General features: G+C 42.8%; 1 protein-coding gene across 4 annotated transcripts in view; it reads right to left on the bottom strand.

The window, feature by feature from the left end:
* Positions 1-13,851, bottom strand: part of ZFYVE27 (zinc finger FYVE-type containing 27) — a 34,260-nt gene that overhangs the window by 17,720 nt on the left and 2,689 nt on the right. Inside the window, exons 3-11 of one of the 4 annotated variants that reach the window (XM_074233196.1) lie at positions 13,470-13,540; positions 8,840-9,026; positions 8,483-8,578; positions 7,805-7,917; positions 6,252-6,379; positions 5,896-5,967; positions 4,985-5,129; positions 1,085-1,131; positions 50-131 (exon numbers count right to left, since the gene is read on the bottom strand). In XM_074233196.1, the coding sequence (XP_074089297.1) occupies positions 50-131; positions 1,085-1,131; positions 4,985-5,129; positions 5,896-5,967; positions 6,252-6,379; positions 7,805-7,917; positions 8,483-8,578; positions 8,840-9,026; positions 13,470-13,540 (941 nt within the window). Of the gene's footprint in view, positions 1-49; positions 132-1,084; positions 1,328-4,984; positions 5,130-5,895; positions 5,968-6,251; positions 6,383-7,804; positions 7,918-8,482; positions 8,579-8,839; positions 9,027-13,469; positions 13,541-13,851 lie in introns of those variants that run through there. The other 3 variants (XM_074233195.1, XR_012477844.1, XM_074233197.1) reach the window with 3 other exon arrangements.

Below are 13,851 nucleotides of genomic sequence, written 5' to 3' on the forward strand. Positions count from 1 at the left end.
ATGACCCTTTCGTTCCAATAACCCTCCCCTGGCCCCCTCACTGACTCACCTGTGGCTCCCATGGAGGACTTGGGGACCTTGAAGGAGCAGCACCGGGAGCAAAAGCTGTTTCCACAGTTACTACAGTTCCTCTGTGAAGAGACAAGTCAAGGAAACACAAGATGAACCTCTCTCTCTTGTTTGAGGCCCTGCTCCCTAGCTCCAAACACCATAGATCTCACTCCAATAGCTGGATCTTCTCCAAGTCTACCTACTAGTTCCTAAGTTTCAGGTTCTCCCCAGCAGAGAGGTCAGTGAAGGAACTATGGATTTCCCAAGGAAGGAGACCATTAGGGACTTCAAATCCCATCTAAAACAGACCAGGAAGCTCAATGTCAGTGACTCTCAGGTGACATCCTAACCCTTAAATGTTGGGCAATTTGAATCTCTTCAAAGACTCCAGAGACTTAAGTCTTTGGAAATATGCTTACACAAGAATGAGAGGAACAGGACCCAAAAATGACTTTTACCACCCTTATTTGAATGATGGACATGTTGACTTTTGAAACTAGTAAAGTAATAGGAAAGAGACAGAAGGACAAGGGTATCCAAGGTTGAGGAAACTTTAGAAAATTTTCTCATCTCCAACCCAACTCAATTTGAAATTAAACTAAAAAATCAGTGCTTAATTAGCACAATACTGGTAAAAATAATATCTGTGCTTAATAAATTCTAGATGACTCTTTTCAAAATTCAAGCTAAAGACATTAGGTCTTTACCCAGGAGAGTAGCATCTGCCCCATTACAGTTCTGTTTCCCTTGCTCGTAATGTCTAAGTATCTTTCCAGTGGCCAAGGGGGAGACTTCAACTGACCAGGAGTGGAGTTCTACGGTGCCATATGAGGGTACAAAGATATCTGCGCACTAGGCTATATTGCAATCCTAAGGTAGGTAAGACACAGGCAAATGTTAGAGATATGAGAAGCTGTATCAGGAAAGTAATCTACTCCATGAAGAAGCCTGTCTAAGGAACCAAGTCTAGGATGTTCTGAAAAGGGGCCATCACCTCCTCTGGCCCAAAACAATATATACAAGGAAGACTCACCCTCTTCTTCAGCACTGAGAAGGTAGCAGAGCAGCTTGTACAGTTTCCTGAGAAACAAAAGGCAGAAGGTCATCTTCTCACCTGACCCAGGTCCCTCAACTCTCTCCTTGCTCCTCTATATCATCTATTTTCCCTGAAAGGATTACACTCCAAACAATTTCTCAGGCTGTTCATAATGGCTGGCAAGATTTGGTTCAGAGCTGCACCTTTAGCTCCAAAGTTGAGCACATCCTCCTAAAAGCCCTAGTGAGCCAAAGGAATAGGTTAGAAGAATGAGTGAGCCTTAAAGATGCTGTATGCCCCCGAGCCCATTTCTCCCACTGCCACTACTGCCACCAAAACCCTGCCCTAGGCTCCATTCACCCATTGAATCCTCATGCCCACCATGAAAGACTTTCTCATCATAGTCTAAAAAAGTTACTTGTCTAGAAGGTTCTTGATTTCAGAAGGACCTGAGTTCACATCTGGCCTCAGACACTTAATAATTACCTGTGTGACTTTCATCAAGTCACTTAACCCCACTGCCTTGCAAAAACCAAAAAATTAAAAAAAAATAAAAAACAAAAGGAAAAGTCAAAAAAAATAGTGAGCAAAAACAGGTGGCCCTGACAAAACAATGTTTCTATCTGGGAAAAAGGGTCACTTCAAAAGTTCAAAGCAAGGAGTATGTATAGGCTATTCACACAGAAGGAAAAGAGCCAACAACCTTGTCTGCCAAACCTGATCACTTGCTAATGCTGCTCCTTGAAAATCACTATGCTTATAATCAAGGTGGCAATGCCCTTCCACATCTGAGGGCCCCATTTCTCCCTCTCACCCTGAAAACCCCCAGAAATAATTCAAATTCTCTGTGGTATGCACTGGAGGGAAAGATATTCCTATACTAGAAGCAATGATGGCAGAAGAAGAAGACAAGTCTGAAAGGAGAGAACTACTTTAAGACTCAGAATCAAGACAAGAGCAACAAGACTCCAATCTAGTGGTGATAAAGAAGAGAAAGTCACCCTGGGAGTAAGAAGCTTCCCTGGCAGAGGGCAAGACTGGTCATTCTCTGCAGAATCAAGAAGAGCTCTTCTGCTCAAACTACAACTTATCAACAGTGGACTAAGAAGGACAGACCTGACACAAACCTTCTCAGTACCCATCTGTCCCCTTGTCCCTGTGAGAAGGTCCATGAATGGAGGTAGCATTCAATTGGAGTTGGAAGCAGAGCCTGGTAAAAAGAAAGATCCAAGCAGAAGGACAGGATTAAAAGACCACACCAGGCTGAATTTCAGAGTTGTAAGAGGGAGAAATGTCTATAGATTTCCTTCTGAGGATTGGAGGATATGATGGAAGGCAAGATCCAGGGCAACTAGATCCCACCTCTTAAGAACAAACCTGAGAAGAAAAAGGAGAATAACTACAGGGGCAGAATATAGCTTGCCACGTCTAAAGAGGATCAGTGTAGGGTTTAAGTTCACTTTTATTTAAATGCTTTTTTTGGTTAAAGGGGGAAAGGATGGAAAAGAAGAACTTCTATTCAGAAATGACTGACAAAATACCAAAGGATCAATAAAACTTGCTTTTAAAAATAAAAAAGTTATGAAACCCAAGCTTCCTGGAAAGGTCTCTCAAAGATGGGCAGGGAGCTCCTCCTGATCCACCCACCAGGGGAAGGAGCACCATGTCCAGGGATGTACAATTTTCATATGGGCACACTGGGTCTCTCCCTAGAGAATGACCAGAAAACCATCCAATCCTGGGGGGGGGGGGGGGGGGCATCATTTGCAAAGACTCAGATGGGAAGAAAAGACATTGTCCTTTGGAGAAACAATACCAGGATAGACACAATGCCCAAGAATCAATTCTGACCCAGCTCTCTCTCTGCAAGTTGCTTTACCCCAGAGACCTCACTTTCTATGGCACTTCTTCCTCCAACTGCCCATTTAAGAAGGCCAGGACACTCAGGTCTTCAACCCTTCCCAGGCTGCACCAATGACTTGGCTCCAAAGGCCTCTCTCCACTCTGCCCAGCCCCACCCCCAGCACCTTTTACAAGGTCCTATCTCCCCTTGATGTCCAGTTCCCTTTTTATGGATTGTCTCCCCCATTAGAATGTAAGCTCCTTAATAAAAGGAGCTGTCTTTCTGTTTGTACACTGAATTGTCCGCGGACAGCAATAACGATACCAATAATGGAGGTTTGTTGACTAGCTGGCTCCCTACTGTCAGTAAGCAGAAGCTCTCATAGCCAACCAAGGAGGAGATAAAGGCTAATGTGTGATGCCAAATTAGGAAATCACCCAAGTCTCTAGTCTAGGCCATGACACTACCACCAGCCACTTAGAAAAGATAGTCCTCTCTGCCATCACTAATGAAGGGAGAGGTGAGAGAAAACTGTGCTTTAGATTCAAAGCTCTGGCACATTTTTCTAGAAGTATTCTCCCCACAAGGAGGTTCTGTTCTCTGGTTTAGAAAGGCCTCAAGAGCAAGCAGTTTAGCATAGTCTGAGAAGCTGGAGAAATCACTACATATTCATAGGGACAAGAAGTTCTGGCAACAGCACAGAAGGGATCAGAGAGGAATAAAAGGTCCTTGGCTTTCCTCCAATGTCTAAAAGCAGTTTTTGCCCCTATTTGGAAAGACCCTAACTACAACTAAATAAATATTTCCCATCCAGATTAATCAAAGTGATGATATACACCAGGCACTAAAGATAGGGGAAAAAATATGAGGGCCCAAGCAATACTTCCTGGCTTTGCACAATGACTGATTTTTTTAAGGTAACTGGAGTCAGAAAGATTAGGAATTCACCCAAACAGAACTTCCCCTCTAAGTCCAGGCTAGAGGTCCAAGTTAACTCCTGCTCATTCCTCCCAAGCAGCTCCAGCTCCATCCAGTGGATAGCCGAGCCAGAAGCTGAGCAGACCAGGGAGGAGCTCCTAGGCTCAGAACTGCAACAAATCGAGCAGGTCCAAGCTACTGCTCAAATATCCATGCAGCTCAAAAGCTGGAGGGGGGCAGGCAGGAGAATTGCATGGATGACACAAAAAGACATATGGAACAGGATGGACTAAAGAGGGGCTGGCACCCCTTGCAAGCCATTGCTCCTGAAAGGGCTCTCTTCTCCCTGGGAAGAACTGTCCAAACTAGCAGGGAAGTGAGATACAAGGCATCTGAGAAAGAAGGCAGAGGTCCTGATCCATCAGCCTATTGAAAGCAAAGGAAATCAGACTCCTCTAGTCACTAACTCATTTCCTAAATCAACCAACTGCCAGCTCATGTAGCTTCAGTCTGGGCCCCAGGTGCTGGACCTTCTCAATCGAGCTGGGTCCTGGGAAGGAAGGCTGCCTTTCTGGCCTCTCAGCCAAAGCTTGTCAACAGGGAGTAGATCCTTCTTGTTCCCAGAAACCCAGCTGCTCCAGTCTCTGAGCTTCAGCATCCTAAGCCAGGCTTCTCAGGAGTACAGCCAGTCACACCTGCCTGCTTCATACAGATCCTTTCCCAACAAATTAAGAGCTGAGAAAAATATATGGATCTGAGATTAACAATCATTCCTCAAGCACAGTGAGCTAAGTCCTTGTTTCCATGTAGGCTTGAACAAGTGAGTCAGAGTTCCAGGTATTTCTAGCAGAATTCAGGCCTTCCTAAAACACAATTCATTTCAAAGTCAAATTATTCTACAATTCCTTGAACTGCCTGGTCTGATATTACCTCCCTGAAAACTCATATTCAATCTATAAAGATAATTAAGGAGAAGTCCAACTACAACCCAAACTAGATTTGCATTTGTCCCAATTCTAGGGTCCCAGACCCTAATCCTCAAATCCTAATCTCTGGAGCTAAACACCACCCACCTCCTCAGCCCCAACTTCCCTCCTCTGCCCCAAGCTTTCTCTTGCTCTCTTAAAACCAAATACCAAAATTGTTGGTAGGATAACGTTTTCGGAGCTTCTCAGTGAGTCGAGACACTTTGCTTCGAATCATTTCATTCTTGCTCATAAAACCATTGTCATGTAGGGCCATATCATACTCCACATTGCAGGCAGATCCTTCATCATCTTCCTGTGGAAACAGTACCTTTTAGTCCTGCCCAGAAGCTGACTGGAACCTGAGACATAAGCTAAAAGCCAAAGGTGGAGCAGACTGCACAAAGTCAGACAATGGGCTCAACTAACTCAACCATCCTCCCTGCCCCAGATCCCTTCCCCATCCACACAGTCATACTCACCAGCACCACAAGGTGGGTCTCCTGCCTCCCAGGGTGCAGGGGGAGAGGGAGAGAAAAGAAGAGAAGGTAGCAAGAGGAGAGGAAAGCCTGTTTTCAAGATGTGGGGTATTCTAAGCCAATCATACAGAAATTCTTGATAGGGCTAAGAAAAGTTGTCCCATGCTGCCCCACTTTCTAAAATCTACTCTCAGTGTCTGCTTTTCTTAGCATTAGAAACTGAGACCCTCCCCACCCTCTTCAAGAGGATTCCCAATGGACTGATCTATTTTTAAAAAGGAAAAAAATGAAAGTGAAGACACTAAACCATTCAATTCTCACAAAATAACCAAACTACTGAGAAGAATGTATTTACCCAAAGATTTGGCAAGCTATCCATAAAGTATGACCAGTAATATAAAACTGGACAAGAAGACTACACCCAAGACCACACAGGAGGCAAGAAACAAGAATCCTAGAATCAAGAAAATTCATAAAAGGAACAACCCTAGATTTGAGTCCCTCATTTTAGGCGAGTAAAAAGATAATAGAATATCACAAGTGCCCAGGCTATTAACCTCTTGGGAACCCTTGGGTACAAGGCTCTATCAAAAGGATACCCACCTCAATAGCATCTTTAAATTCTTCATCTGGCTCAGCCTCCTCTGCCTCCTCCACACTGCCTGGTGTGAGGTCCTGTGAAGAAAGGTTTAGGACATCATATCTGAAAGGCAGAGATGTCTGCCCCTAGCCAAATCAGCATGGCCAAAGTTGCCTGCTCCTGCTAGGGAAGACATGCTAAAGAAGCAAGTATTGAGACAGATATAGAAAGGCATCTACGTAGAAGAAACAGGAACTAAGCCACGTGGAGGTTGGGGTCAATAAATAAGTCACAAAAGCAGCTGGCACATCACTAAGGGACAATGATCTACAAAGTCACTGGCAGGGAGAAGCCAAGGATCCTAGTGCTAGACACTCACCTCCGTGGGAGTAGGGGTTGGACTGCAGTCCAATACTGCTCTTCCACCATCTGAGTCGAGGCAATCCTCAGTGTTCACTGGAAGCTTCGGGTTCATCCGCTGCTGGAGGGTAGCCCGGTATTCTGCCACTACTACCCAAGGGCAAGTGAGGAAAATGTACAGATACAGGGGAAAAAAAATCAGCAAGCCACCCCATAATGTTCTCACCCTTCTCCTCTCACCTCAAAATGTCTGGTAAAGATGAACCCCTGATGGAAAAAGACAGATCCAAATGCATCTCTATATACAATCTTAGATTTTAGATAGATCTATGATCTCTTATCAAGGATGCTCCTCCACATGAAATCACAATCCTTTCCCATTCATAAAATTCCTACTCTCAGGCCGCATCTAGATGTTGGAGGTGACCCTGGGTCCTCAAAAATTATGCCAACTAAATTCAAATTCTGGTATGAAACTGGAAGGTTTCAAGTATGGTTCAAGAACTAGTCTAGGGGCAGCTAGGTGATACAGTGGATAGAGCGCTGGTCCTGGAGTCAGGAGAACCTGAGTTCAAATCCAGTCTCACACACTTAATACTTGCTGAGCTGTGTGACCCTGGGCAAGTCATTTAACCCCACTGCCTTGCAAAAAACAAAAATAAAAACCACACAGAACTAGTCTAATTTCCCTCTCTTCTTTGTAAAAGAAGGGGACTATGGGTCCACTGCATATACCAACAAGTTACATACAAGTGATATAAAAGCAAGAGATGAATAAACTTTTTATATCAGTAAACTCCAAGAGGGAAAATGTTATATGCTATCAGTAACCTTTCCTTAGATGGTTTTACTTAACTGTTTTCAAGGAACGTACTATGAAGGTGGGTTTCCCTGGATGTCTGTTGATGTCTTGTTAAAATAAAATGGATGAGTAATTTTTTTTTAAAGAACCAATCTAATGGGGTGGCTAGGTGGCATAATAGATAAAGCACCGGCCTTGGAGTCAGGAGTACCTGGGTTCAAATCCAGTCTCAGACACTTAATAATTACCTAGCTGTGTGGCCTTGGGCAAGCCACTTAACCCCATTTGCCTTTCCAAAAAAAAACCCTAAAAAAAAAGAACCAATCTAATTAAGTAGAGTGGTCCAGCACATTTGTGCCACCAGGTGATAATATTTTTTGGCTTAAACAACTCATGAAATACAAAAATACAAAACCCAATATAATTCTGCACCAGCTAGCCAGAGCTCAGGAAGTCCCTAGATTGTCTCTCTATGGCACAAGGCAGTAGACAAAAGGTCCACTCATCAGTCATCGTCAGTCTTGTGCAGAGACACTGAACCATGAACCAGGCCTGGGCTGAACTCAGAGAAGCATCATTGGGCGGAGCAGAGGGCTTCTGTGATCGGAGACTGCCCCCTGGCGGAGCAGGCAGGCCTTGTGAACCAAACGAGCCAAACCCAAGACAGGCACAATCCCAGGATTCTCACTTCAACTTCAAGGGTCCCTTTCTGAGTATCCAAAAGGAACCCACCCCTACCATGGCAGTCTGGAGCCCCTGGAAGCACTCACCTCGGTAGAACTCCACATTTCCCAGAAAGAGAGTGCTGTTGAGAAGGGCAAGGACCCAGCATAGGGGAAACACATACAGTACGAAGACAGAGCCCAAGAGAGCCCCATAGAATCTGGAGAGAGGAAGACAAACAGCAAGGTCAGAGGCCTTCTGCCTAGTCACAGGAGCACGGTGGGCCAGGGGTCACTCCAGCCCTATTGGACAAAGGAGGAAGCAGGAGTGGAGAGGTGAGTGACCTAGGGTCCCACAGAGAGAAGCAGAGTCAGGAGTCAAAGGTGGGGCCTTCTAACTTGCAATGCCTCCAAAGGTCTCCAGGTCTAAAGTCAAAGCTGGTTCTGGGCACCTCTACCCAAGAATGCATCATATGGCTCCATACATAGAGCCTGTATATATAAGAACTTCTCTTCCCTTAGTGAAGAAATAGATCTACCTTCCCCCTAAAAGAACCAACTTGCTTTTTCCCAGGTCTCAAGTTGGAATTTCATAAATGATGATTTTATTAAAGCAAAAGAACTGAAAGGGACCTTAGATCATGCAGGCCAAATGCCTTATTTTTACTAATGCCCCTGAAGCTGTACAAAAGTTGGAGCCAGAGGCAGGAGCAGAAGCCCAGGGTCTCAGGAGCACCAAAGGGTTAGAAGAATGGGAAGTGGGAAGAAAGGAAGGCCAGGACTCACAGGGAGGACACTGCCGGGTTCTCCCAGTACAGCACTCGATAGACCGACTCACACCTGCAGCACAAGCCATTCAAGAAGTTCTCCAATTGAATCAAGCTGTAAAGGCACAGAGAAGCTGAAATGAGAAGCAGGCCCCAGAGGTGCCGGGGTACCCTGGGATTCCACACTAGGGGAAACGAACAGCTGGGAGTTCTTTAGTAAGCCCAGGAGTAGAAGTCAATGTCCTTCTTCAAAGAAGAATGAGGAATCGAGGAGGGCAGGACAAGCCGTTTCAGTTCTGCAGCTCTCTAGACCACCCTAGCTGTTCTCACTCAACCCATCTATGCCACTGTCCACCCTTCCCCGATTCACACTCACAAGGTCTTCACCTCTGCCACAGCCTCGGGCCGTGACAGCCGGACCTTGCGCAGATCTTCCTGCCTCACACTGTGATACTTCCTCCGCATCAGCTCAGGCTCGGGCAGACGCACCCGGCACACCTCCTGAAGGCAGCCCAGCAGAGCAGGCACAGAAATCAGCAGGGCCCCCACTGAGTACCAAGCACCTAAAGGCAAGAGAGCTACCAGTCAGACGAGTTAACTCTCAAGCTACGGGTTATCCTAGGAAAGGGCAGCTGCCTGGGACCCGGGGGGGGGGGGGGGGGGGGGGATATCAGGTGTTCTCCCTAGAGCTTCAACTTCAATTGCTGACTTCCAGAAACTCCTCAGCACCCGTAAGAACACTCAAGGCACCATCAACATCTTCCAAGGAAAGGGGAGGAAGATTGGTCAATGATGATGATAATCCATCCTGACCTAATGCAAAGCTTCCTTAACTAGACCATTCAAAAACAACACTTCTCCTCTGTCCTTTATTAAAGGACAAGTCAAAATAGGATAACTGATGCAAATATGCCTCATTCTCTGCCTGAACTGTGAGCTCCTTGAGGGAGAAAAATTCTGATGAGAACAAGGAGAGTTATGAGAAACGATGTGGACACATAAAGAAATTGTCACTTTCGATTTTTTTAAAGACATATAAAAGATAAAAGCAAGGAAGAATAAATGCAAAAGCCTGAACTAGTCGTATAGGAGCCCTAAAGCTCAGAAGAGGAGGCTGGCAAGGAAAGCCAAAGACAAGACTGAAAAAAGGAAAGCCCAAAACAGGGCAGACACACCACCCAGGATGGGCAGCAACGATGCACAAAACAATGAACAAAAGGAAGAGTTGCTCAACTTCTATTTTCCTTCCTGGTTCTTGGTCAAGAAAAATACTCTTTTGACTACAAAGGGCAACCAAATATGGCTAATAGGGAGGTGACAGAAAATTAGTAGGAAAATAGTAAGCAAAATCCTAGCCGCCTTGATGAGACTGACTATGCCCAAGTGAACAATATCCTGAGGTATTGGAAAGGTGGGGGATGTGTTTTCTGAGACACTGTCAGTAATTTTTAAAACATGAAATATAAGAAAATGGCTGTATGACTAGAAAAGGAAAAATAGTTGTCCTGATTTCCAAAAAAGGAAAGGAAACAAATGGAGCGTCCAAACTAAAGGCTGGTAAACCCGTTAAAATTTCTTAATCTATTATTAATAACCACAAGAAAAAATACTTAAAAAAAAAAAAAAGATAAACAAATTAAAGCAACTGTGGTTCTACTTCATACTCGTCAGATTGACAAGAACAAAAGACAAAATGGGAAGAGATGTGGAAGGATAGCCATTAATGCGCTAACAGTTGATCCAACCATTCTGTTTTGGAATAAAATTTGGAACTAAGCCAAGAAATCATTAAACTCTGCATACTTTCTGACCCAGTGATAAAGCTACCAAGCTCACAGAGATCAAAGACAAGGGGAAAAGATCCATTATAAAAAAAAAAATATTTAGAGCAACATTTTTTGTTGTAGTAAAGAATCAGAAACAAAATAGGTACCCATCAATCAGCTGGACAAATTGTGGTTTATGAATGAAATGGCATATGACTTCACTCGAAGAAATGGCAAATATGACCAATCCTGAAGAAGAACAGCCTGAACTGGTATAGTGACTTGAAAAGAACCAGAAAAACAACTCAAATGATGATGAAAATAATTAAAGGAAAACAACTTTGAAAGATATAAGAATTCTAGTCAACTGTTACCAATCATGAATTCAAGACTGAAACATCCTGTTTGAGATGATGGACTAGAATACAACGTTTTCTGACATGGTCAATATATTGATTTTTGTTTTGAATGACCATATTTATGTGTTACAAGAGAGGCCTTTTATATGAGAGTTAATGTGTAATGATAAAGATGAAAGAAAGAAAAAAGAATAAGAATGCCATCTGGGAGCAAAGTGGATAAAGCATTGGTATTGAGTTCAAATCTAGCCTCATAAAGTTGCTAGCTATGTGACCCTGGGGTAAGTCACTTAATCTCTTTCTACCTCAGTTTCCTCATCTGTAAAATGGCAATAATAATAGTACCAACCTCTCAGAATTGTCAAGACCAAGTGAGATAATATTTGGAAAGCACTTTGTAAATCTTAAAATAGTCTATAAGTACTAACTAATGTAAATAATTAAAAAAAGAAACTCTAAAGGGGACTCATGGGTAATTTTGTGACTTCCATAAAATTCAATATACACTTTAAATTCAGTTTCAAATGAAGTTCTCTTTTTTGCTATTCTTTGTACAATGAATGAAATGTTTTATATTTGTTGGTCAGGTTAATCTAAATCTAAACTAAAAAAATATTTTAAACACGATCATAAAAAATTAACCTATTTTTCTTTACCGTCAATTACTAAATGAAAAGTGGGGGAGATGCTATAGCAAAAGTTTACCTGGATCACAGCAAAGCATTAAACAAGGTCACTCATGCTGTTCTTGTGGACAGGATGGAGAGATGATAGTAAAGTAAACTACAAAATGGATAAATGACTGGACTCAAAAGAGTCATTAATGATTCAACTTTGGAAGGTCTCTAGTAGAGAGCCCCAGAAATATGTGCTTGGTCCTTGGATCATTTCTAAAAACAATCTGTACAAAATCATAGATGGTATGACTATCAACTTTGCAAAGCTAGGAAGAATAGCTAACATAATAGATTGGAAGAGTAGATTATAGTCTGGACTCAAAACAATCTCAAGCAAAATACTGGACTAAAATAAGTTTATTTAGTATAAATTTAATTTAGAATTTTATAAATTTTATAGATATAAATATAAATTCTTACATATGGGTTCAAAAATCTCAACTTCACAAGTATAAGACTTGGGAGAGAGAGAGAGAGTCATGGCTGGATGACAGCTCATATGAAAATATCTGGAAGTTTTAGTGGACTGCAAAATCAATATGAGTCAATAGACACATCTGACAGATTTTTAAAAATGCTAATGCAATACTAGACTGCATTAGGAAAGGCACAGTATCCTGGATTTGGTAGTCCTACTACACTCTGCCCCCATCAAACAACATCTGGACTATTTTGTTCAATTCTGATTACCCAATTTAAGAAAGGAGAACAATATGCTGAAGAATAGTTGGAGAAGGGTGCTATAATGATGAAAAGAATATGAGAATCATTTTGAAAAACAGAGTATGTTTAGCTTTGAGAAGAGACAGCTAAACATAGCTATCTCCAAGCCCTTAAATTAAGACTGACTGGCATATAAAAAAAGGAAGTCAGGGAGGTATTGGTTGCTTGGCCCCAGAGGGCCAAATGAGTAGTACCAAGTGAAAGTTTCAAAGAGGCAGATTTTGACTAGATATCAGGAAAAAACTTCTAATAACTAGAGCATCAGGAGATAGTAGATTGAAGAAATGAACAGAAGTCTTCAAGTCAAAGGTGGATGACCATGTCAGTGATGTTAGAGAAAGAATTCTTGCTCAAGTATGGTGATCCTGGGGTCCTTATAACTGAGACTGTGTGTTTATGTGACCACATCACTTGTCAGCTTTGTATGCTCAGTACATCATATATGCTGACACAGAAGTAGGTGTTTGCTGTTTGATGAACTTTATAGACAAGTTCTAAACAGTCAAGCAGATCTCTCACAAGGATCAGTACAAAGGAAAAGAGGTCTTCTAAGTTCTAACCTTATTTATTTTCAGTATATTACATCTGAATTCCCACAGATGACAACCCTTTTGACTTAGACAGATCTGTGGCCTGGTCCTAACTTTTCTGTAGTTACCTGGGTGAAGTCAAAAGCATGGCTAGCATGTGTAAAAAAGTTCACATATAATAATACTGGCACAAAAAGTCTCTCACAAGCCTACCATTTAGAATGTTCCCACAACCTCACATCCTCTTTCCTTTTCTGATAAACACATGCTCATCTGATTATATGCTATAAAAAATTCAAGCCTCAACTTTCTCTTGGTACCTGAGATTAATGTCTAGCTTAACTCGTTTCCACAATAGATGGGCTGATCATCTCTTCATTTGTCCATGATCATTCCTTGACCCTTGTTCATAGTCTTTCTAATTCACAGACCAACATTAGCTACAGCCAATATTTAGAGAGTGCTTCAAAATCTGCAAAGCACTTGACAAATATGTTCTCACTGCAGTCTTCCCACAACCCAAGGGAAGACAGTGCTATAATACCCACTTTAAAGAGAAGGAAACAGAAGCAAATAGTGGTTAAGTGACTTGCCCAGTCACACTGTCAGTACATGTCTGAAGCAATATTTGAACTCAGGTCTTCCTCTCTCCAGATCCTACATTGCCTCCTCATAGCAAAAGTCCTTTGCTATTTCAAATGCCATTAGACACAATGTATCAGCTTTTTGGAAGCAAAGACAGGAGGAGGCCAGGAGTTCATCCAGAAGAGAAGGATAGGATAATACAACTGGTATGGCCTCAGGGGCTGGCTGCTCTTGTTCCCTGGCACTTCCATGTGGCAATAATATCAAAGGAAAAAGAGAAGTTCCTTCTCACTCACCCCCAACCTGCAAGTTTTCTACTCTCATTAATCTGTGGGCCCTACCTCAGCCCTCCAAACCAGTTCTTACCCTCGCTCAGAGTTAGGAAGAGGAAATTGAGGCCCAGGCAGGTCAGCAAGGAACATACTGGTGTCTGCCACCTACAACACAGAAAACCCTCATCAGTCAAGATGGTGTTCCATTCCCTCCTACAGAATATCAGACAGGGAGATGAATTCTATATGGTCCCACTGAGTCAGCAAGCAGCAAAAACAGGATAGGAGACTGAAGAGAAATGCTAAATTATGGGTAGGTTTTTCCTTCCTTGTAAGGGCCAGGTAAGGAGGGAGGCCTAGTAAGTATGGCAGGGTATGAGGGGAGATATGTGGGGGCCAAGTCACATACTAATCTTTGCGATGGGAAGAACAAGCATCTCAGGGGACTAGAGCAGAGGTGCTTCATCTGGGGATCT

Source organism: Macrotis lagotis, chromosome 4 (genome assembly GCF_037893015.1).
Source record: "Macrotis lagotis isolate mMagLag1 chromosome 4, bilby.v1.9.chrom.fasta, whole genome shotgun sequence".
Lineage (NCBI taxonomy): Eukaryota > Metazoa > Chordata > Mammalia > Peramelemorphia > Peramelidae > Macrotis > Macrotis lagotis.